Raw genomic sequence first — 22,110 nt, forward strand, 5'->3', positions numbered from 1 at the left:
GGAAGTAGACCAAATCTATCAAAGCTCTTTTTGCACAGTTAGTCTTAAACAGGAACCCTTTGCATACTGATTTTCCAGACTAACATGACTGTGTGTCTGAATTTTACTGTGAAAGGTTTGTTTCCCATGTTAATCTGTAACCCTTTCCTGATTTGAATATTTGGATAGTCCAAATAGCTGGGGTCAATTTATTCATAAAAATGTAAATAATATTCACAATAATGGTTAAGTTGTTCCAGAGTTCTTCAGTTGTAGAAAATCAAAAAAGTATTTTGGACGTTTCCTGACTCCCCAGAATTTAATGTCCTGCAGCCAGCAGTGTCTCATGTATTTATTTAAATCAGTACCTCTAGTCCTTTCATGAGTGACTTTTTTCTAGAACTAAATCCAGAACCCCAGAGAAACTTTTTAAACCAAATAGCCAGATTTAGTTGATTTGCAATCATGGGTAGTCCTAGGAAGTGAACTTTGTTATTATTGATTTCCGTTCTCGTTACTCTCTGGTGGTGCCCACAGTTATTACATGTGGCAAGCAGGAAGAGCATTGCTAGATTTTTCCTACTGATGATTTCAATTTAATGTACACCAAAAGGTGTTTTTGCTAATTAATGTTTGAATTATTGCCAACTTATCAAGACAGACAATATTAAAATGAGAAACCTATTTATACCAGCAACTATAAAAATCTTTCTTTCTTTCTTTCTTTCTTTCTTTCTTTCTTTCTTTCTTTCTTTTAAAGAATGTAATTTTTCCTGGTGCTGGAGATGAAGCCCTTTCAGAATATAAGTCTGTAATATACTACCAAGTAAAGCAACCACGCTGGTTTGAAACTGTTAAGGTATGTCTGGCATTCAGATTCCTTTTTTAAAATCAAGCAATAGAGACAGGGAGAACCAAACTGATAAGACTTGGTATATTGCTGTCAGACTAAACAAGGTATTTCTGCCAGAGAAGCTTTCAAAGGTTGCTAAGGAACAGCATAGATGAAGACATTGACTGAATATATTTACCTCCTGGTCTTTTGGTCAAGACAGCTTTGACAGAATTATTCCAACATCTGTCTCGTATCTCCCTTCTATTAGAAAGTTGGACAGTATAGGCATTGATTTTATTGCCATAAATTGCCCAGATACATTGTCAGATTATTCAGGTATCTCATTCATTGTTAATCAAACTAGAATGGCAGTAGCAGTTTAGCAAAGCAAATGGTAATTATTAATAGCACTATTAATACATATTCATAACACTGGAAGTTTAAAGAAATCAGAAGAAAGAAAATTAGCTAAAGGAAAATTCAACAAGGAAAAGTAATGGATGAAACAAGGAATGTACTTATGATATTGTGTTCATGTGTTTTCACATGCCTTTTGCTTAGCTACAGTTGTAGGGCATCCTATCCTTCTAGGACATGTGTCTTTGGCAAGGCAACAGATGTCATACCCCTTCACGATGTAGCATTCCCCTGCTTTATTGTTCAAGTACAAAAGTAGAATTCTTAAAAAATGTCCTCAGAAACTGCTGAGGTTGCCCACTTCTGTTTTAGATGGTAGTAGGTTATTATTATTATTATTAACCTTTATTTATGAAGCGCTGTAAATTTACACAGCGCTGTACATACAATCTTTTTAGTTAGACGGTTCCCTGCCCTTGGGCTTACAATCTAAAAAGACATGACACAGAAGGAGAAGAGAGTGGTGGAGGGAAAGGGGATGAGGTCCAGCAGTTCCTCTCTACCTCCAAGGCCTGGACCAAGGCAGATGGACTGGAGGGAGGGCTTGGGTTCTTAATGGATGGTTAATCATTTTCCAGGGAAAATACATACAGTGGATCCTTGTTATACGCTGGGGTTTGGTTCCAAGATCCCCCGTGTATAACAAAATCCGTATATGCTCAAGTCCCATTAAGTATAATGACATAGCAAAATGGTGTCCCTAATAAAAAGTGGAACATCAAGGTAAATTTATACTTTTTTGGAACATTTTCAAACTGTGTATGCTGAAATCCGTGTATAAAAAATCCGTGTATAAGAAGGACCGACTGTACTCTCAAGTAGGATAATGCATATACAGTACATAGCAATACAGGAAATGGTTTGATAAACAGACAACAAAAGAACACTAAATAGCAAGCGACAATTATGCAATGCCTGGGAAGGCTACTCTGAACAGGATGGTTTTCAACTCCGTTTTGAAGCTGGTTAAAGAAGTGATGGCTCTTGCTTGTGGGGGAAGAAGGTTCCAGGAGTGGGGGGCAGCAAGTGAAAAGGGGCGAATCCGGGATGGGGCAGAGGAAATCCTGGGCTGAGACAGGAACCCTTGACTACCAGAACGGAGGGCCCTAGTGGGAAGGTGAGGAGAAAGAAGGTCTGATAAGTAAGGAGGGGCCAGTCCATGGAGGGCTTTAAACGTCAACAGCAGGAGCTTGTACTGAATACGGAAAGGGAGGGGGAGCCAGTGAAGGGATGCCAACACAGGAGAGATGTGGTCAGAGCGGTGGAATACTTTGGAATACTTTCATAATAATTTATTTTAAAAGAATTTATGCTCAGTAAACTGCAAATCAGTGAAGGAGATGCTGGGCATAGTTAGAGGTTTAGGCAGGGTAAGCGTATAAACAGCAAGGCTTGGAACATAATAGATGAAAAAAGAAGGCAAAATGTAGGTACTGAGGACAACAGGATTATCACAGAAACATGTCAGCACAGCCAATTGTCTAGCTAGTATTATCTGCTGTTAGTCAGTCTCAGACATGGTTCTTTCGTATCATTTTAACTGGAGATATCACAGTTTGTATTCAGGTCCCTCTTCAAAGCTGGCAAAGTGAATGTTCTACCAGTTAAGTGCACCCCAACTTCAACAGTGGGTGAGGCCATAAGAGAGGAAAATGCAATACACTGTAGCATTATAACACATTTGTAGATTACTATTAACTAATAAACTGTGCCAATTATACTCTGGTAATAACTCAATAATGGCTAGATTTACCATCCATGGAAGTTGCCTTAATTTTGTCTCTTACACATGCTGTTTTTTCATCCTGTTTCATTTTTTAAAAGCCACATGAATTATCAGGCAGCTTTATGGGTCTGCAAGTAAGCAGTTGGTGAGGGAGTCATCATTTTCCTCAGCAAGCTGTCTTCTGCTCCCTAGAGACTGGGCATCACTTTTGTAGGCTTCTGAAAGCTGTCCAATTGATGACTGAGGAAAGTGAGACATTGGCGAGTGAAGGGCAGGCTTCTTTCAGGTCCACCAGAGGGGTATAAAGTGAAGCTACCGGTACTGTTCTAATAGTCTAGATTTTGGCAGCTTTCTACCAATCTATTCTATGTTCAGGCTGAGGAAAGTGACTGTTAATTGCTTGGCATTAGATTCTTCTCCCCCTTGTCTTTCTGTTTGGTCACAACTTAGAGGGAGTGATGTGGATTCAATACGCCCTCCCTTGCAGGGGTCTCTTTGTGGCCGTCTTCTTGGGTATGCATGCAAACAAGGTCAGGCTTAGCTTGGGAGTTTTTTGGCCATCCTCAGCCCTGGGTAATGGAAACCACACCATGGCTGAAATCCCTGTGGATTCCACAGTGTTATTCCACAGTGTTGCCCTGCAGATAGGTCAGGAATTTGAACTGTGTTGGACAACAGGTAGGTTGTTCAGTTCCTGGATCTGTAGCCTCATGGCAGGCCATACCTATGCAGGTGTAATTAAGAAAGTTATGGACTTGGTAAACCAAATTATTGTGGTTGTGTATTTATCTCCCTGTATTCCTTGCCAGCTCTTGGGCCAGACTTGCACAGCTAACATCTGTGAATGCCTTTATGGATATAGTCAGTGTATCAGTGTTAACTTCCATAGGTTTAATTTGGCAGGGGAGAAAAAATATACGTTGTTGTTTTTGTGGCTAATAAAATGTTTTAGTTAGGCAAGTTGATTGCCTCTGTTTTCAAGAGTACCATATATATTGATCTCTTTTGTTTGTTTTTGTGAAGGTTGCAATCCCTATTGAAGATGTAAATCGCAGTCACCTGAGGTTTACATTCCGGCACAGGTCATCACAGGATTGTGAGTAATTAAAAACCTCTCCCCTGCAAACCTCTCTTATTTTGTAGTGCCAGCACCTACTTTTAAAAAAGGACTGTTTTAATTTTCTTTCTGATTTGCATCACCTTTCCTGTCTGATTTGGAGTTCTTTTTTTTTTCTGGCCTGAACTCTTGCTGGTTTTTCTGATATGCTTTCCTCCTATTTGCATTTCCACAAGTAAAATCAATTGACGGCATTGAACACATGCTCCTTATAAGCTGGTAAGTAGTGATATTATATGGGGAGAGTAAACCAACTTGCTTGCTCTTTTTATGGGCTGCTGTGATCTTTGTAGACCATGAAACCTAGTTATGGGTTAGAGTTAAAACTATTACTTTAGGTTTTATGCAAATAAGAAGCTGTGTAGAAATATTTATAATAAATACAATAAATTGTCAGTGACTTGCTAACCAAGTACTGGTTGCAATATAGGTTAATGTTTTTGATTAAAGTGACTAGCATTTGATATTTTTAATTGTATCCAGTTTGTTGGATTATTAGTATCATTATTATTTAATATCTTATTTATTTATTATTTAATTAATGCATTGTTTTATTAATTATTTTATGAAATTGCATTATTTGATTTCATTACTATTATTATAGTTTAATTAGAAAAAAGCACAGTCTGCATGCTTCTGATAAATGTGATTTGGTCTTCTGAAACCTGCTGCTAGAATCTTTATTTTCTCATCAAGAGAAGAATCAAAGCTTTAAATGGTATAACTTCCACTGCATGTATTTAAGAACTTGTAATATTTGACAACTGCTCCACAATGGTTAAAGCTTGTATAATTAAAATATCCTATTTTGATGTAAAAATTAATCATATGAGTGAGAGCAATACTTTCCAAATGGAATATTTAACAATTTTGCTAATGAAAACAATGTGCAGCAAATTACTGTCAAATTTGTGACTGTGAACTACAAATTAGTTCAGTAGGAAGCATTCACATTATGTTGCAGCAGTTCCTGGGTGGCCAAACCTATTAGGCTTTAGATTATTGTATTCATTATGGATTAATGCTCAGAACTGCCACAATGCCTTGTGTGTGCGCGCGTGTGCGCACGCGCATGTGTGCACAAAGACATTGACTGGTGCTATTTTTCAGTTTCTTTCTCATCTCTGCTTGATATATTCATTTTTCTCTCTGAAGTTGAGCCATTCAGTTCTTTTATTAATAATTAACGATGGAAAATATCTAAGCATAGGTTCATGGGATAAATTGTTGATCCAAATGAAAACTAACTTTCTACTGCAGTGTGGTTTATATTTCAAGCTTTCTGCATGGGGACAGAAATACAGGGTCACTGCCACATGGTAGAACTCTCTTCTTCTCTCCCTTCCACCTGTTGTCACTGCTCCATAACTACCTCACTTTTCCACCAGTGGGGAAGAGTAGTCATCCTTCTGATTCTGCTGGTGGTTTTCTTTTTTCCCCTTGAACTTACAGTCTTAGAATTATGTAAATTTTATTAATTTTAAAATTTGTGTTTGAAGATCATGGGCTTGGAGGCAAGTAGTGGCAGCATATGTTTAGTGTTAACTCTTTTAAATAATAATTGCTGTTTTGTAGTGTTGTTAAAATCTGTACTTGATCATCTCAATGTCAGCATAGCTCATAGTGAGAAAATGGCACCTGATGTTTCATGGAGGGCTCAGAGCCCATCACACTTATGTAATATTGGAGGTTTGGAGAAAGGATGAAGACACCACTGCAAAGTCACCTAACCAGTGGAATTTGAACTCTTCTTTTTCTCTCCTCTTAATCTTTCACAAATCCAGTTTGTAAGCAGGACTTCTGTTGGTTCACTTGTGGATTGTTTGACCAAACCCTGTCTATCATAGATCAGAGTCATGCTGCTGCCCCTAGGTTGCTCCCAGATGCTCTTCCTCCAAAACAAGGTTTTCCAGCTACAAAATGTTGTAAGCTGCCCAGATTCCTAGTGATTGGGCAGGATATAAATAAATTTCTATTATTATATTATTATTATTAAAATTAAAATTGCTGCTCCTGAAAGCCTGAAAGGGTAATATATTTCATTTAATAAAGCATTGTGTGCCCCCTTCGCTACTTTTAACAAAACCAAAAGTGGACTTTGAATTTGAATATCCAAGGTATAGCCCACGTGAAGGGCATGCAGAACCAAAGATTGGCCAGACTTTCACGCTTGCTAACTCCAGCTGTACATGCATGGTCTATGAGCAGCTTGTGTGTCTGGACTGATAATTGTTTCAAGCTAGATGATTAGCTGGGAAATGTGGAGGACTTTTCACAATTTTTTGTATAGTCTCGTGCAAAGTGGGGCTTTTCATGTGACCATGCTCTGGTGTTTGCAAGCATACAACGCCTGAAACTGGCATTTAAATGCTGATGATGTGTGCAGTCATGAGGGGGCGGTTTTGATAGAATAAAGCTTCTGCACGTTACTTTCCATGCACACACATGCATGCACACAGTCCATCTATAGAGGGGTTTTCCTTAATATTTCTAAGATACTGAAAGCCTAATATGCAGGTCTGTTCAGAAGCCAGTCCCACTGAACTGGGGTGGACTAATGTCCAGGTGAATGTGGGTAGAATGACAGCCCACATTTCTATTGTATATGGAAAGTGATTTCTAAACCTTTACTAACCTTTATGTGTGGTAATTGAATAGGCTGCACCTGCATTTTAGAATGTCTTTATGTGTATTTTCATCAATTGATTTACTATATGTTCCTCTGCTTTTATTTTTAAACAGCCAAAGATAAGTCTGAGAAAATATTTGCCCTAGCATTTGTTAAATTGATGAGATATGATGGAACAACGTTACGGGATGGGGAGCATGATCTTATAGTGTACAAGGTATTAATCTAAATACATGTTGCTGTACTTTGAGAATCTGAATGTGTATAGACTGCTTATTTTATTCAGTAGGTAGAGAGATCTTGAAGTACCTTTGAGACTAACTAAAGAAAGAAGTTGGCAGCATGAGTTTTTGTAGACATAAATCTACTTCCTCAGATAATTCTATGAAAGCTCATGTTGCCAACTTACTTCTTTAGTTAGTGTCAAAGGTGCTACAAGATTTCTCTACATCTGATTCTACAGACTAACACAGTTATATATTTCAATTCTACCACTATTTTGTTCATTTTGATTTAAAAATATAAACCGTTGTTCAAGATTATTTTACCTTAGCAAATTAATGCATAAGAAAAGAAACTTGGGGTATTAGAAAGAAAGATGAAGTCCACTTTCATATAGCTGTTTTGGAAAACTTCAAACAGCTCCTTAAGCACTCTTGAGTTTTGAGCTTTTTAAAGGTTTAAACCACATATATGAAACTTTTTTTTCCTGTTCTACATTCCCTTTAGGGTAGTTAAATAAGAACAAGTCAGAACAGTCATGGTATCAAAAAGGTATAAATACAACTGATCTAGTCTTTGAAGGTACTGAAGGGAGAATGCCTTCAAATTGTGTTCTCATTAAAAATGAAGTAAATTGTTAAGTGTACCTGCATTGAAATGTAAAAGATGTAAGAATAAAAATTGTTTTTGATATTGTGTTTTGTTTGGGAATACCATTACAGGCTGAAGCAAAGAAGCTAGAAGATTTTTCAACATATTTAAGCTTGCCATCAACTAAAATAGAATTAGAGGAGAAAGGTCACTCTACAGCTGGCAAGAGCATGCAAAATCTTGGAAGCTGCACCATCAGTAAAGATTCTTTCCAGATAGCTACGCTAGTTTGCTCAACAAAGCTAACACAAAATGGTGAGACTTATAATCACATCTTTACAAAAAAAATATCTTTATCCATGTTGAAAGTAGACAGTTGGTGAGGCAGAATTACTCTTTCACATCTCTGGTTGAAAAACCTATCTTGGGCATGGATCTCATTTAAAAAAACCCTCTGGGAGTGTTACAGAAGAGTTGGATGGATGGCCTTCTGGAGAAATTATCAGAGTCATGCTGCATTATTCTGTACAGGAATTTAAAGGGTTTCTGTATGGTTTTGAAAATATTCATAGAAAACAGCAGGAAAAAAGGGAGGAATCTTAGAGAAGTCAATGAGTATTTTTATAGTTTCCCCCAGGACTATAATGTCTTTGAAATTTTTATATCTATGCATAGGTTTTAGGAGGGGATTTAGGGTTCTAATTTTATTTTATTTTATTTTATTTTTTATTTATCTATTTACATACATTCACATTGTAAACTCCTGATATGATTAACAAAGAAGTCTAAAACAATAAAATGAAATGTAACTGAGCAGTAGTATATTAAGACAAGGCACAAACCAACCTGTCAGTAATTGCCTGGAAAAACTAAAGTGAGCCAGGAGGTTTTTTTAATGAACATTGATTATAAACATCAGAAAGACATAATCATTGGTGTTTAATGTACCTTGGGATAGAAACCATCATAACAGATTCTTTGCTGTATTGCCACCAAATGGAATTCCATGAGTTGTGTTACAGACTGCCTCCCCCCACAAAAAGGCCTCATTTGAAGATTATAGGGATATAACAGGTTTGTACAGTGGATGAAAAATGGGTCAAACTGAAAACTCACTTTAGGACAATGAAGATTAAATAGTCCTCTAATACATTCACGTGCTCTTTTATCAGGACCTGGTTTTATAGTTTGTTTATAGGACACAACTGTCCTATAAAAATCATTTGGGTATGCCTGCTGTTCTTTAATGACTGATCTTTAATGATCATTTAAATTCAGGCAACATATTCAGCTGTCAAATCTCTTCTGACAGTCATTACACAGGCTAGGGGTGGCCAAAGAAAAATTCCTCGGGTGACCAAATCTCTATCATGACTTAGGTACTTCAGTGTTATTTTGAGAAAATGAGCCCTTCTCAGTTGCCCTGTGTGTGGATGGTCTTCCTGGGCCTGCATAACTCATTCTCATAATATTATTTTTAAAATCCCATTCTCTGTTTTGATTTTGACGGAGTTTTGTTGGTTATTAAGAACATGCTTGGAAATATATTTGAAAGAGTTTAAATAGAGGGTGGAAAGATCATGTTTTGGGTCCTAGCCAGTCTGGGCTCAGGAATATTAAAGAACTGGATTAAGGGAGCTCCAATAGTACTGTGGGTCCTTAGTATCTGCTGGGGTTTGGTTCTAGGACCTCCCTCTTCCGCCATGGATAACAAAATCTATGGATGCTCAGGTCCCACTACCATATATACTCGTATACAAGTCAACCTCATGTATAAGTCGAGGGAAGGTCGCAAGGTCAAAATCCTGGATTTTGATATGACCCATGAATAGGTTGAAGGTGAAACTTAGGGGGCTATAAGGAAAGATGGAAAGAGGGAAATAACACTTCCGTCCCTCCTCCTCCTTCTCTGGACCTCTCCCAACCGATTCCCAGGTGCTGGAGGAGAGGTTTTAACATTGAATTGAGAAAAGAAGCAAGTGTATTGCAAAAGGGACTGGAGAGATGGTTTTAAATGGAGAGTTTTTCCTTAGGAAGCAAGGTCTTGCAAAAGAGACTGGAGAGGTGGTTTTAAATGGGGAGGTTTTTTGATAGGAGACCAGGGCGGGTTACAGACCGCCTCTTTGAGGCGGGCTGTACCCGCCCCTTTCCCTGCCGGATCGGGGCCTGAGCTGCCAGAACGGCAGCCGCTGAGGCCCCGATCCACCGCTTTTCAGGCTGCGGGGAAGCAGCAAAAGGCCGCTTCCCCGCAGCCTGAAAAGGGGTGTCCTTGGGGCTTCAAGCCCCAAGGACACCCCGCAGCGGCGGGGAGGGGGAGAAAGGGGCCGCTTGGCCCCTTTCTCCCTTGCTTCGCTGGGTGCAGCCGTCTGAAGGCTGCGCCCAGCGAAGCAAAGCGGCGCCGCGGACCAGGAAGGAGCTCCGAAACGGAGCTCCTTCCTGGTTCGCGGAAAGGGCGCCCTAGGCACCCTGCCGCGGATTGAGGACGTCACGTCTGCACCGCCTCGTCTAGAGGCAGCGCGGCCGTGACGTCCTCACGGCGGCGGCCGTATCGAAGGGCCGCCGCCGTTTAGTGCGTGACGAGCACGCACTAGGGTTAGGGCAGTGCGGAAGCACCGCCCTTTTGTAACCCTAGTCCGTGCTCATCACGCACTAAAGTGCCGGTGTGTAACCGGCCCAGGTCTTACAAAACAGACCAGAGAGAGAAGCAACTGGATTTAAATGGGGAGAATTTTTCCATAGGAAGCCAGGGCTTGCAAAATGGACCGGAGGGGGAAGGAATTGGTGTGCAATGGAGATTGGGGCATCAGGCTTGCTTGCTTTGGGACATTTATAAGCACTATGGCTATACTGACCCTTATATGTCTACCCAAAATTTTAGGATCACTTTTGGAGCATAAATTTCTCAAGCGATAGTCGGATATATTGGGTATATACAATGTCATATTAAAATGATGTCCCTTATATAGAATGGTAAAATCAAGGGTTGAGTTATGTAATTTAAAAAATATATTTTCAAGCCATGTATGATTGAATCCGTGGATGTGGAATCCATGTTATGGAGGGCTGACTGTGTTCTCAAGTGGTTTGTAAATGCTTAGAGTGAGTTGCAAGCTATCTACTCTTGATGGCCAGCTGCTTTTCAAAGATTGATTTTGACATCTGTATCAGAAAATTAAGGAAAGTTGTAAGTTGTTTTACTTATTGTTGCTTGTTGAAACAGTAAAGATGAGGTAGAGAGATGAACAATAATTCTCTTAGACACTGAATATACTGAACCACATTTCAAGCAGAGCAAGAGGAATATTTGACACCCAGCTGCTAATTTCTAGGAACAGTGTCATGTTACTTGCATATGGTAGTTATATCTGATTTTTTTTCAGTGTCCTATTCCACAGCAAGTGGAAAGCTGAGATAATAGTAATTCCTAAAAAATTCAACATTTAAACTATTGCTTAGGTCTGTAATCCCTCATTAATTTACTAAAGCTGGCAGTATGTCTGTAGTGATGCTGCTTTTATTGGTAGACAAAATCATATTGAGTTTAGAGGGTAATTTCTTCATTTTTGATGTTATGCTGTACTCTTTTTGTCAGTTTTATGCAGTATGTTAAAGAGGCTTTTACGATTCTTTTTAGTACCTTTGGAATTGGACTTTTATGCTACCCATATGTTAGTTGATTTGGATGTATATTGTTTGCATTATATTTGACACTGCATGTGCACTGATACTTACAGACATATTTTACAGAGAGTTTTTTATATGAAGCTAATTGTAGGAGGATTAGCACAATAAAGACAGCATTGCTAGCAGAAATTTTATTTTTTATGTGGCAAAGGTCTTTGTTTTCCTTTTTTTTTTGGATTTTGTTTTGCTTTACTTAATTTTTCTCTTCCTAATTTTAGGAGTCAAATGTTTCAAAGCATTAGAATCTGTTAACAGTTTGTCAGCCATATGCTGCTTAATGGCATGTCTCTCTAGGATTTTATTTACAATCCCCATGCCATTTTTATTATGGCAGAATGACAAAAAGCAAAGATGTACTCAACCCATTCATATCATAAAGTATTGTATCAGCTTTTCAAGAGACTGAGGGAAAGACTTAACGTTTCACATGCCTGTTGTTGGCAGGTGTTCTAACAGTTTCCATGCATAACTGTATAATTTGTCTGTTTTGAACTATATTAATTATTATTGACACTGCAGGTTATTGCATTTGTATCACTCCTTTTCTCTTTAAAAATGTTCAGTTTGTTTAATTAAAATGGAGGTACTTGCGATAGGAACCCCTGGTCTGGGAACAGAGATTTTCCAACCAGTCCTGGACAGGCCCACACTTCCCCTAAAGACGAAGTTCACAGCTTGGGAGCCATCCTGGACCCGTCTCTACAGCTGACATCTCAAGTGGAGGCAGTGACCAGGAGTGTGTGCTACCAACTTCAGTTGCTATGCGAACTGCGCCCCTACCTGGCCCAGGGGGCCCTTGAAACAGTGGTACATACATCGGTAACCTCTCGTTTAGATTTCTGTAATGCGCTCTACATGGGGCTACCTTTGTACCAAGTTTGGAAGCTCCAATTGATCCAAAATGCAGCAGCCAGACTGGTCACAGGAATACCTAGATCGGACCATATCACACCAGTGTTAAAATCTCTACACTGGCTGCCGATCAGCTTCCGGGCACAATACAAAGTGTTGGATATCACCTTTAAAGCCCTACATGGCTTGGGCCCGAGTTACTTGAGGAAACGCCTCTACCTACACATTTCTCCACACACTCTCAGAACATCAGGGAAGAATTTACTTGACTATCCAAGAGTAAGACTAACAACAACTTCCCACAAAGCATTTACGGTCACGGCTCCTAAATTGTGGAACAACGTACCAGAAGAGATCCGTCTTATTACCACCTTGGAAGCTTTCAAGAGGGCACTTAAGACGGATCTCTTACGGCAGGCCTACCCACCTGACCTATTATGACGACCCTGAAAGAATACCATCCGACTATAACAAGATGGAAAATAGAGGAAAAGCCAGTTTTTAGCAATTGTAGTGATTTTGTGATATTGTGATTTTATTGAATATGTTTAACGTGTATGCCTTTTATGCTGTGATCCCGCCTCAATCCGTGGGGAGAGGCGGGAAAATATAAATTTATTATTTTTATTTTTATTATTATTATTATTATTATATGCAAATAAGTAATAAACCTATTGCAATTGTCACAATAAACTGATGCATCTCATGACTTGATCCAAAACCACAGCAGTAATTTTTGAATGACAGAATAGTGTGTGGCATTCAGGTCTTAAGGAAAGTTCCTATATGCACATCATCAGCTTCTAAACTGCCTACATAGGAATATCACACCTTGTTTCTTTGACTGTTACTAGCCTGCTCTTGGACTATGCCAGTTCAGAATAAAGAAAGACATTACTATTGATAAATATTCCCTTGTTCCATGAGCTTTTTCTGTATAATTAGGTCACCTGTCTTGCTACTTTCATTATTTATATGCCTGTCCATATTTTGATATTCATATTTGCCGGTTTGGTAGGTCGGCAGCATGACTTTATACATACCAAGTCAGAAGTACTTGTTTATTTCCAGGTCAGTTTAGATAGGGTTGCTGCTTAAGTGAGCTGTTTACCTCTTTATTCCACATGATCAGTAGAGCTAATAAAGTTTATTCTTTGTTTTGTTGTTGGTTTTTGCATTTAGTGGACTTGCTGGGGCTGCTGAAGTGGAGATCGAACACAAACCTGCTACAACAGAATTTGAGGCAACTGATGAAAGTTGATGGGGGTGAAGTTGTTAAGGTAACAAAACCATTTGCTTGCAAATGTTTTGCCGATTAATTACAGTGGGCCCTTGATATCTTCTTGGGTTTGGTTCCAGGCTCTACTCATGGATACCAAAATCTATGGATGCTCAAGTCCTATTACATGCAATAATGTAGTAAAATGATGTCCCTTATTTTTTATTTAAAAAATGGCAAAATCAAGGTTTACTTTTTGGAATTTTTTGGGGGTGGGGGAGTATTTTCAAGCCATGGGTGGTGTAATCTTTGGATGCAGAATCTGTGGATAAGGACTGTATTTTAAAACAGACACTTAGTTTCTGTTTGTACATTACAGTGGATCCTTGTTATACTCTGGGGTTTGGTTCCAAGATCTCCCGTGTATAACAAAATCCGTGTATGCTCAAGTCCCATTAAGTATAATGGCATAGCAAAATGGTGTCCCTAATAAAAAATGAACATCAAGGTAAATTTATACTTTTTTGGAACATTTTCAAACCGTGTATGCTTAAATCCGTGTATAAAAAAATCCATGTATAAGAAGGTCCGACTGTACATTTAACATAGAATAATACTCCTTGTAAAAGGTTTTTCCCCCATCTCTATGATAAAATAAGGATGATCCAGAGAAAGCTTGGTGCAACATTACTGTGTGAAAATACCCTGCTAATTATTTGATGATACGATAGAATAACTTATTGCTTTAAAGGCAATATCAAATAGATTTATTTATTTATTTATTCATTCATTTATTTATATATATATATATATATCCCGCTCTTTTCCCAGGACTGGGACTCAGAGCGGCTTCACAGCAATTAAAAAAACAAACAAACAAAAAGTACGATTAAAACATTTTAAAAATAAATAGATAAATGACATGCATTAAACAGAATGATTAAACTAGTCCAACAAATTATGCATTCATTTGAAGAGTAAATACATTTCAGACAATCATTTTCTCTTGTTTTTCTCTATTGTTGAAGTTTCCTTGCACAACTAGATAATTCTTTAACCATCACCCAAATACCAGGTAATGTAGGCTATATTTCAGAGGTAGGAACTGCCAAAACCACCTCTGATTATTCCCTGCCTAAGAAAACTATGTAATTCATGGGGTTGTCATCAATTGACAGGTGACTTGAAGGTACAGTGCACCCGTGTCATACGCGGGCGCATCTTACGCGGCTTGAGCATACGCGCTCAAGCCACGGGGGTGTGCGTGGGGCGGAAGGGGCAGTGCGCCCCATTCAATTGAATGGGCGTGCGCTCATTGCGCCCCGCGCGCTGTTGCGCCGCCGCGCTGCCGCGCCGCCATGCACGAGCCCCATTGTTTACAATGGGGCTTGAGCATAGGCGGAATTCACCTTACGCGGAGGGATCCAGAACGGATCCCCGCGTAAGGCAAGGACGCACTGTACATACATACAGAGAGAGAGAGGGAGACAGACAGACAGACGTCAGATTTAAACTCACACTAATGGTTAAAACGGCATTTGCATGATTAATTTTTTCCTGCCCACCAACTCAAAAAAGCCTTAAATGCATGTAGCTATGGGTGGAATTTTTACAAACCTTTGACTAATTCCATTGATAACTTGCTTTTCTGAAACAGCACAACACACTAGCTTTTCTTTGCTTGATTTAGATGAAATGCATTTATATTACATTTCAACAAGTCTTATACTTACTGATAGTATCTAGTAAACCTTAATGGTACCTTTGCTTTCCAAGTGTAGTTGGGTTTTGGCCTTGTTTTAAACCAAAATAACATAAGTATCAAATAAATAAATATTAGAGTGGAGATCCTTCTCTGATTATGAAATGCTATATTAATTAATATAAACTGATATAGAGCAATGTTCACTTAAAAACATGTATAAATGCTGGGCTGGATCCAGAGTTAGGCATAACAGTAATGTTGTTATTGTGTGGCTTCAAGCCATTTCTAACTTATGGTGACCCTATGGGGTTTTCTGTGGCTGAGAGTGTATGACTTACCCAAGGTCACCCAGTGGGTATCCATTACTAAATGAGGAACTGAGCTCTGCTCTTCAGAGTTGTACTCCAGTGCTCAAACCAGTACACTATGCTAGCAAATGATCATTCAAATGAAGTGATCCCATGAAGAAGGCACTGGGGTTGCGGTTTTAGATTATTCCCACAGTCCTCCTCGCAGCTGTTCTATGCACAGAAGATCTCTGCTGATTCTCACACTCGTCACTGCAGTCCCCTAGTCACACTGATGTCAAGCTCTGAAAATCTCCAGAGCAAGTTTTCAGCCGAAGTAATGGACATTATGTGGCAGGATGCTGGTCACGAATGAAGATAGTTCTAGACTCTCTGGAATGTTGGATTTTGCCTAATATGTATTATAATAGATACTTTTCCTAACAAACCTTTGCATGACAATGGTATATTTTTTAAAATGTTGCTGCTGTTTTGATTGATTTATATGTGTCCAGTCCATTGTTTCACCAGTTCTTTTTTGCATTTTAGTCCATACTCTTGCATGCTGACATTTCCAGTAATAGTCAAGATTCTGTCTAAATTTGGAAATGTTTCTAATATTGTTTAATTCAAATAGATAAAAGAAAGATATTGTATTTTGCTTTTGTCTCATGAAGCACAGACTTGTGTCTTATTTCTGCCATTCTTATTTTCATAAAATTCCTGTAGGGTAGCTTTAGATAGACTGAGAAAGGGTGAATTACCAAAGGTGAGTTTAATTGTTGCACAAGAATTTGCCTGGCCTCCTCGTCCTGCTGTGTATCACAGTACATCGATTATGATTGTACATTCTGCCCAGTAATCTATTAGGCTTGTGTGGATAAAGTAGTAATACTAGATCCTTTATTGCTAAAAGCTATAAGCCATCACAGGTCAATTGTATGGATAAAAATTCAGAACTAATTTTCGATCTCAGTTCTCAAAAGCAATTGAATTATTATTATTATTATTATTATTATTATTATTGCTTCAAATCAAATATATTATGTTGTGGTCTCTTTACACTGTTAAAGCAGAAGAACTTGATAAACTGATTCCTGCAAGAGACATGGTTAATGTTGAAACATCAAAAATAGGCCTATGTGTTCTTGAACATTATAAACCACTCCAATAGATCCATATAGGAGGTTGATGTTATTGCTTTTGTTCTTAGCCTAGTGGCTTATGTGGGAACCTTGTTACTTTAAACATTTATATAGGAAGCACCCAAATTCTTACATTGAAGTTTTGCATCATATATCTTTAAAAACATATCTTTTCAATCTGGATATTTTTTTATTGTTGTATCTTTTCACAAATTAAGTTTCTCTCTAGTTCTCTAATTTCAGATATTTCAAAGGGTTTTTGGCAGAAGAATGTGGATTAGAGGGCTCCACACTTCTGTATGACTATGTATTCATTTCAGTGGTAATTAGAGGCCTGAAATATCTAGCAGCCATGTGAATCTGGAAACAATATGAATCCTAAATAGAATGGCATGAAGTCCAATTTAGTTCTAAGCATTTGATTGATTTGCCTAAGTATTTAATTGACTGTTGCTGAATATGCAGTATTTTTTAATTATAGCACCCATGGGCTTCCTTCCAAACATTAGTTTGGCCTGAAATTCCATTCTTTTTTTAATATACAATGTAAGTTTATTTTTTTAAAAAATATCCACAAATGTTTACTGTTTTTGATATGTCTTTTCCTTATATGCTTCTGATTACATCCTTCTCATATCACCTTGTGTAAGGATCTGATACAAAGTAAAATATGATTTTCTGCTACATTAGTGATTTTAGCGTTTCTTTGCAGTTTCTTCAAGACACACTGGATGCTCTTTTTAACATCATGATGGAAAATTCAGAGAGTGAGACATTTGATACATTGGTGTTTGATGCTTTGGTAATTCATTTATTTCTTACACTTATTTATTTATGCAATTTATATCCTCCCTTTCTCCCAGTGAGTGGGACTCAAGACAGCTTATAATAGCATTCTATAATTGTGACACATTTTAAAATGTAAAATGAATAAAAGTGTAAATATTAAATACATTTTCAGAAGAAGCAAGAAAAGGGAAATAACAATGCAGCACCCATATAAGTCAGTGAGGCCATTTATTAAGGGCTATCTAAACAAAACAAAAAAATTGTCTGCAGGCAGTAAACAAGCTCACCTCCCTCATCTCTCTCATTAAGAAGTTCCAGACCTTGGGAGTGACTGCTAAGAAAGTCCTCTGTTGGACATACTTCAGAAGGTGGCAGTCTAAAAGAAAAGTCTTTCCCAAAGATCTCAAAATTTTTACAACATTGTACCTGAGAATATAGTGACCCAAATACTAATAGGGCTTCATAGGTCTTGAACTTTTTGTGCAGTGCTGCTGTTTTTGAAAAAAAAAAGACTTAGGTTTCTGAGCTAGGAAGAGGACAAGTCTTGAAGGAACTTAAAAAGAACCTGTTCAGCATCTCAGTTCACCCTCTATAGCAGTTACTTCTCAACTGACTGTTAAAGCACTTGTTCAGAATTGCATGTGGTCATCTACCTCTTAAAATAGACTGTATAAAGATGAAATCCTACTTATAAGCATCACCTCACATCTTTGAGTTCCCTTCTAACTTTTGTGTTGCCTTCTCCTGTGTAAATATTTGAAAGACTTTCTTTCCAGGGTAATGGTAATATCTTTTTAAATTAAACAGGTATTTATCATTGGACTGATTGCTGACAGGAAGTTCCAGCATTTTAATCCTGTTTTAGAAACCTACATTAAGAAACATTTCAGTGCTACATTGGCCTACACGTAAGTTGTTAATTAAATGTATTTTGGACCAGAGGTATTAAGAGTGCTAAGAAGTCATATTTGTTATGTTTGCTTGGTGGAACATAGCGTGGTCTACCCAAGTTAAGTGGATCACGGCATACTAGGACTATTAGAGGGGATATTTATCATTCATATACTGTTTGAATGCAATGACTGAACTATGTATAGCAGGTCAATCTTGATAATTGCCTTGACATTGTTCAAGTGCTCTCTTTCAGCAGTGTTAAATGCGGATCCCATTTACAAACATTAGGTTGAGGGAAGAACTGTTGAAAATCATAATTGTGCCAGTACTGAAAAGTTGGTACATTATTTCCTTACGCTCTTCCTGTTTTGTGGATATTTTTCAAAACTTGAGTCATAATTTTCTTCTGACTATCTTTGGGTACTCAGTAAGTTACTTTAAATTAATGTTAAATATTTATGTTAATATTTTAATTTTAATATTTTAATCATATAGAAACTGATGTTTTATCATATTAACTGCTTTGTAACAGAAGAATGTTACTGTAATAATAATAATAATAATAATAATAACAACAACTATTTATTTATATACCGCTTTTCCACATGATCAAAGGGGTTTACATCACAAGATTATGACCAAAGTCATAGTACAGCAAAAGGCAATTAAAAATACAATACTATTACAATACGATAAAAGCAGGTCAATAAAATTATCTAAAAACATACAATTAGTTAAAATAGAATTATATACAGATAGGTAAATCAGATTGGGGGGTGAAATAATTTAAATATGAATGCATTATTGTGCAACATTTTGTCAGATGAAACATTTATTTAAATTATATTTATTAATATTCATTTTACAGCATGCTAAAATATTGAGGGCTCTATCTAGCCAGGTTACTGTTTTGTTCTAACGTTACTGGTCTTGTCTTGTTAATTATGGGAAAGTATCTGCAATGCACTCTACATGGGGCAACCCTTATACCAAACTCGGAAGCTGCAAATGGTGCAGAACATGGCAGCCCGGCTGGTCACTGGTGTTCCCAGGACCAGCCATATAACACCGGTTTTAAAAGATCTCCATTGGCTGCCCATTCGCTTCCGAGCTCAATATAAGGTGTTGGTAATTACCTATAAAGCCCTAAATGGCTTGGGCCCAGGATACCTAAAGGACCGCCTCTCCTCGTACATTCCGCCTCGCACCCTCAGAACGACTGGGCAGCAGCTACTGAAGGTGCCTGGGGCTAGGTTAGCCTCCACTTCTTGGAGGACGTTCTCCATAGCTGCCCCAGCCCTTTGGAATGCGCTGCCCACAGAGCTCCGCTCGTCTACTACCCTGGCCCAATTTAGGAAGGACCTTAAAACCTTCCTATTCCAACAGGCATTCCCCGAATAAATATCCTGTGGGCCTCCCTACTCTTTCGTGGCCAAGAGGTTGGGCTATGGGGCTTTTTTACTGTTGGTTTGTTTTCTATATGCATTTTATTTAGTGTGTATTTTAATTGTTGTATTTTAATGTGTTGTAAGCCGCCCTGATCGGAGGAAGGGCGGCATATAAATAAAAAATTTATTATTATTATTATTATTATTATTATTATTATTATTATTATTATTATTATTATCCCAATTAAGGGAAGTTAGCCAGTCCATTGTACTTTGCTAAAAGTAATACTTAACATATTTGGTTTGAATAGATATCAAAGATTCAAGGCAGGATGCCCACCTTCAATCCCATTGTGGGACAAAGGCAGGATATAAACCCTTGAAATAAATATAAATCCTTGAAATAAATAAATAAAAATTAAATCAAAGATGACTTTCTACTTGCAATACCTGACTAATTTTGTTGATATTTTTTAAAATATTGTGATTTCAACCTTAATTTGTTCTGTAGTCTAATAAAGGCAAGTTAAGGCAGCTCAGTGTTTTTAAGGTTGTGGGTTGCTTTACATTCTGGCATTTTATTTCAAATATATTGTATTAATGGTAGCAATATTATTTCGTTGACAATGTGTCTATGTGTCTACTCAGAAGTAAATGCTGTGGAATTCAGTAGGACTAACTGTCACATTACATATGTGTAGGGATGCATCTACACTTCAGAATTAATCCAGTGTGATACCACTTTAACTGCCATGGCTCGGTACCAGTGAATTCTAGAATCTGTAGTTTTGTGAAATATTTGACCTTCTTTGACAGAGAGTTCTGGTGCTACAACAAACAGGAAATCTCAGAATTCCATAGCACTGAGCCATGGCAGTTAAAGCAGTGTCAAACTGCATTAATTTTGCAATGTGGCAGCAGCCTAGGACAGAAGCCTTCGTAAAGTCTTGTATATACATACTTGGAAGTAAGTCCCTTTGGGTTCACAGGGGTTTATGACAAGGTTGGTTATAGGTCTCCAGTGTTAATCACTCAGTATCACCAGCTAGAATGCCAGTGCTATCCTTTGTGGGCATTTTTTATTTTTAAAAAATACATTGTGAAACAGTCTAGTTTTTAAGAATGTGACACATTCACTTCTGATGTGTGCTGATGGTGAAGTTCTTGTGCATGACATTGGCCCACTCATATCGGCGTAGAGACAGAGCTTCACACAGAGAGAATGGACATGTGGAAATTCTGCCTACATTGAATCAAATGGTAGACATCTGTAGGCACATTTGACATCCTTTTGGTTATATATGAATAAAAAGTAAAAGAAAATAAAGTATTGCAATATGAAGCAAATATTCCTCAATGACCTTCTGTGTGGCAGCTTTGGTGGCCCTGAAAACTGTTCTCTGCTGGGGATACATATTTTTACTCAGTAAGAATATGTGGAAATCTTTTAGGAAGCATTGCTAAGTTTGTCCTTTAAGTATTCTGTCAATATTAATGTCATCCCACTTAACTCTACATAGAATGAAATCTGCTAGCAGAATAGTATTATAAATTAAACCTTAATCTTTGCTAATGAATCTATAAATTAATTGGTTTACTTTCAACCCATATTTACTTAGCAAACTACCATAGGAGAAAAATGGTGGAAATGTGTTGGCTTGGTGCCTTAAATTTAATATTTCAGAAAGGGTATATAAGGCTAGTTATCAAGTTTAGTTTTTAGTATTAGACGCAATTGTGTCTATAACAGAAAGAATGTCTGACGTATATAGTCTGTGTTTGTTTGTGTTTATGTGTCTTGTTTTTTGGAATTTATATATTTTTAAATATTTGCAAGCTGTAGATGAATCCGTGGATAAAAAAAATCTGTGGATACAGAGGGCTGACTGTATTTGAATCTTGGTCTCCTGGAATCTTAGTCTAACACTCAACTCACTGCATCATGCTGGCTCATACTGTTATTAAAGAAATAGAAAAGTCTCCTTCAGAGAATGAGTTTGAATTCCCATCTGGTTTAGCTGTTGTATGTCAACATATTGACATATTTTAGAACTTTTTTTTTTACCTTCTTGCATAGGAAACTGACAAAGGTTTTAAGAACCTATGTGGATAATGCTGGTGTCACGGATCAACTATTCAAAGCTATGAAATCTTTGGAATACATCTTTAAATTCATTGTGCGGTCAAGAATCTTGTTCAACCAGTATGTATCATATATATCAAAATATTCTTCCTAATACTTCAAATTCATTCTTACATTAATGACTGTTAATTTTAGAGTATATGAGAATTATTCTTTTGTATAAACTTAAAATGTTACAACTTTTTATTGCACTCAGATTAAATTAATGTTGATTGTTTGGCATTACAAAGCTGTTCATTTTTTCCACTGCTTGTTAATAATTAAATCACTGTATGCTACTCTGAGGTCTGGAAAGGTACTTTCAAGTGTTTCTGAAGAGCTTACCAAATCCTAGAGTTTTAGTATTGCAGCAGTGTTTCATTCTTAATGAACTGGAATCCTAGATGTTGACACCTCTGCTTAAGAAACACTGAAATTTCTATAGAATTTAAAAATTTAGTCCAAATTATGTTATAGAATAATGGCCAGTTTTATGCCTTGCATTTGCT

General features: G+C 37.5%; 1 protein-coding gene across 2 annotated transcripts in view; it reads left to right on the forward strand.

The window, feature by feature from the left end:
- DOCK1 (dedicator of cytokinesis 1) overlaps positions 1 to 22,110 on the forward strand; it is a 502,791-nt gene that overhangs the window by 121,028 nt on the left and 359,653 nt on the right. For both annotated transcript variants that reach the window (XM_089510135.1, XM_089510136.1), the window contains 8 exons: positions 740 to 838; positions 3,981 to 4,053; positions 6,817 to 6,920; positions 7,648 to 7,831; positions 13,235 to 13,332; positions 17,121 to 17,210; positions 18,005 to 18,105; positions 21,557 to 21,682. In XM_089510135.1, the coding sequence (XP_089366261.1) occupies positions 740 to 838; positions 3,981 to 4,053; positions 6,817 to 6,920; positions 7,648 to 7,831; positions 13,235 to 13,332; positions 17,121 to 17,210; positions 18,005 to 18,105; positions 21,557 to 21,682 (875 nt within the window). The remainder of the gene's footprint in view (positions 1 to 739; positions 839 to 3,980; positions 4,054 to 6,816; positions 6,921 to 7,647; positions 7,832 to 13,234; positions 13,333 to 17,120; positions 17,211 to 18,004; positions 18,106 to 21,556; positions 21,683 to 22,110) is intronic.

The sequence above is a fragment of the Sceloporus occidentalis genome, unplaced genomic scaffold, assembly GCF_023333645.1.
Source record: "Sceloporus occidentalis isolate IW3139 unplaced genomic scaffold, rSceOcc1.0.p SCAF_2, whole genome shotgun sequence".
NCBI lineage: Eukaryota > Metazoa > Chordata > Lepidosauria > Squamata > Phrynosomatidae > Sceloporus > Sceloporus occidentalis.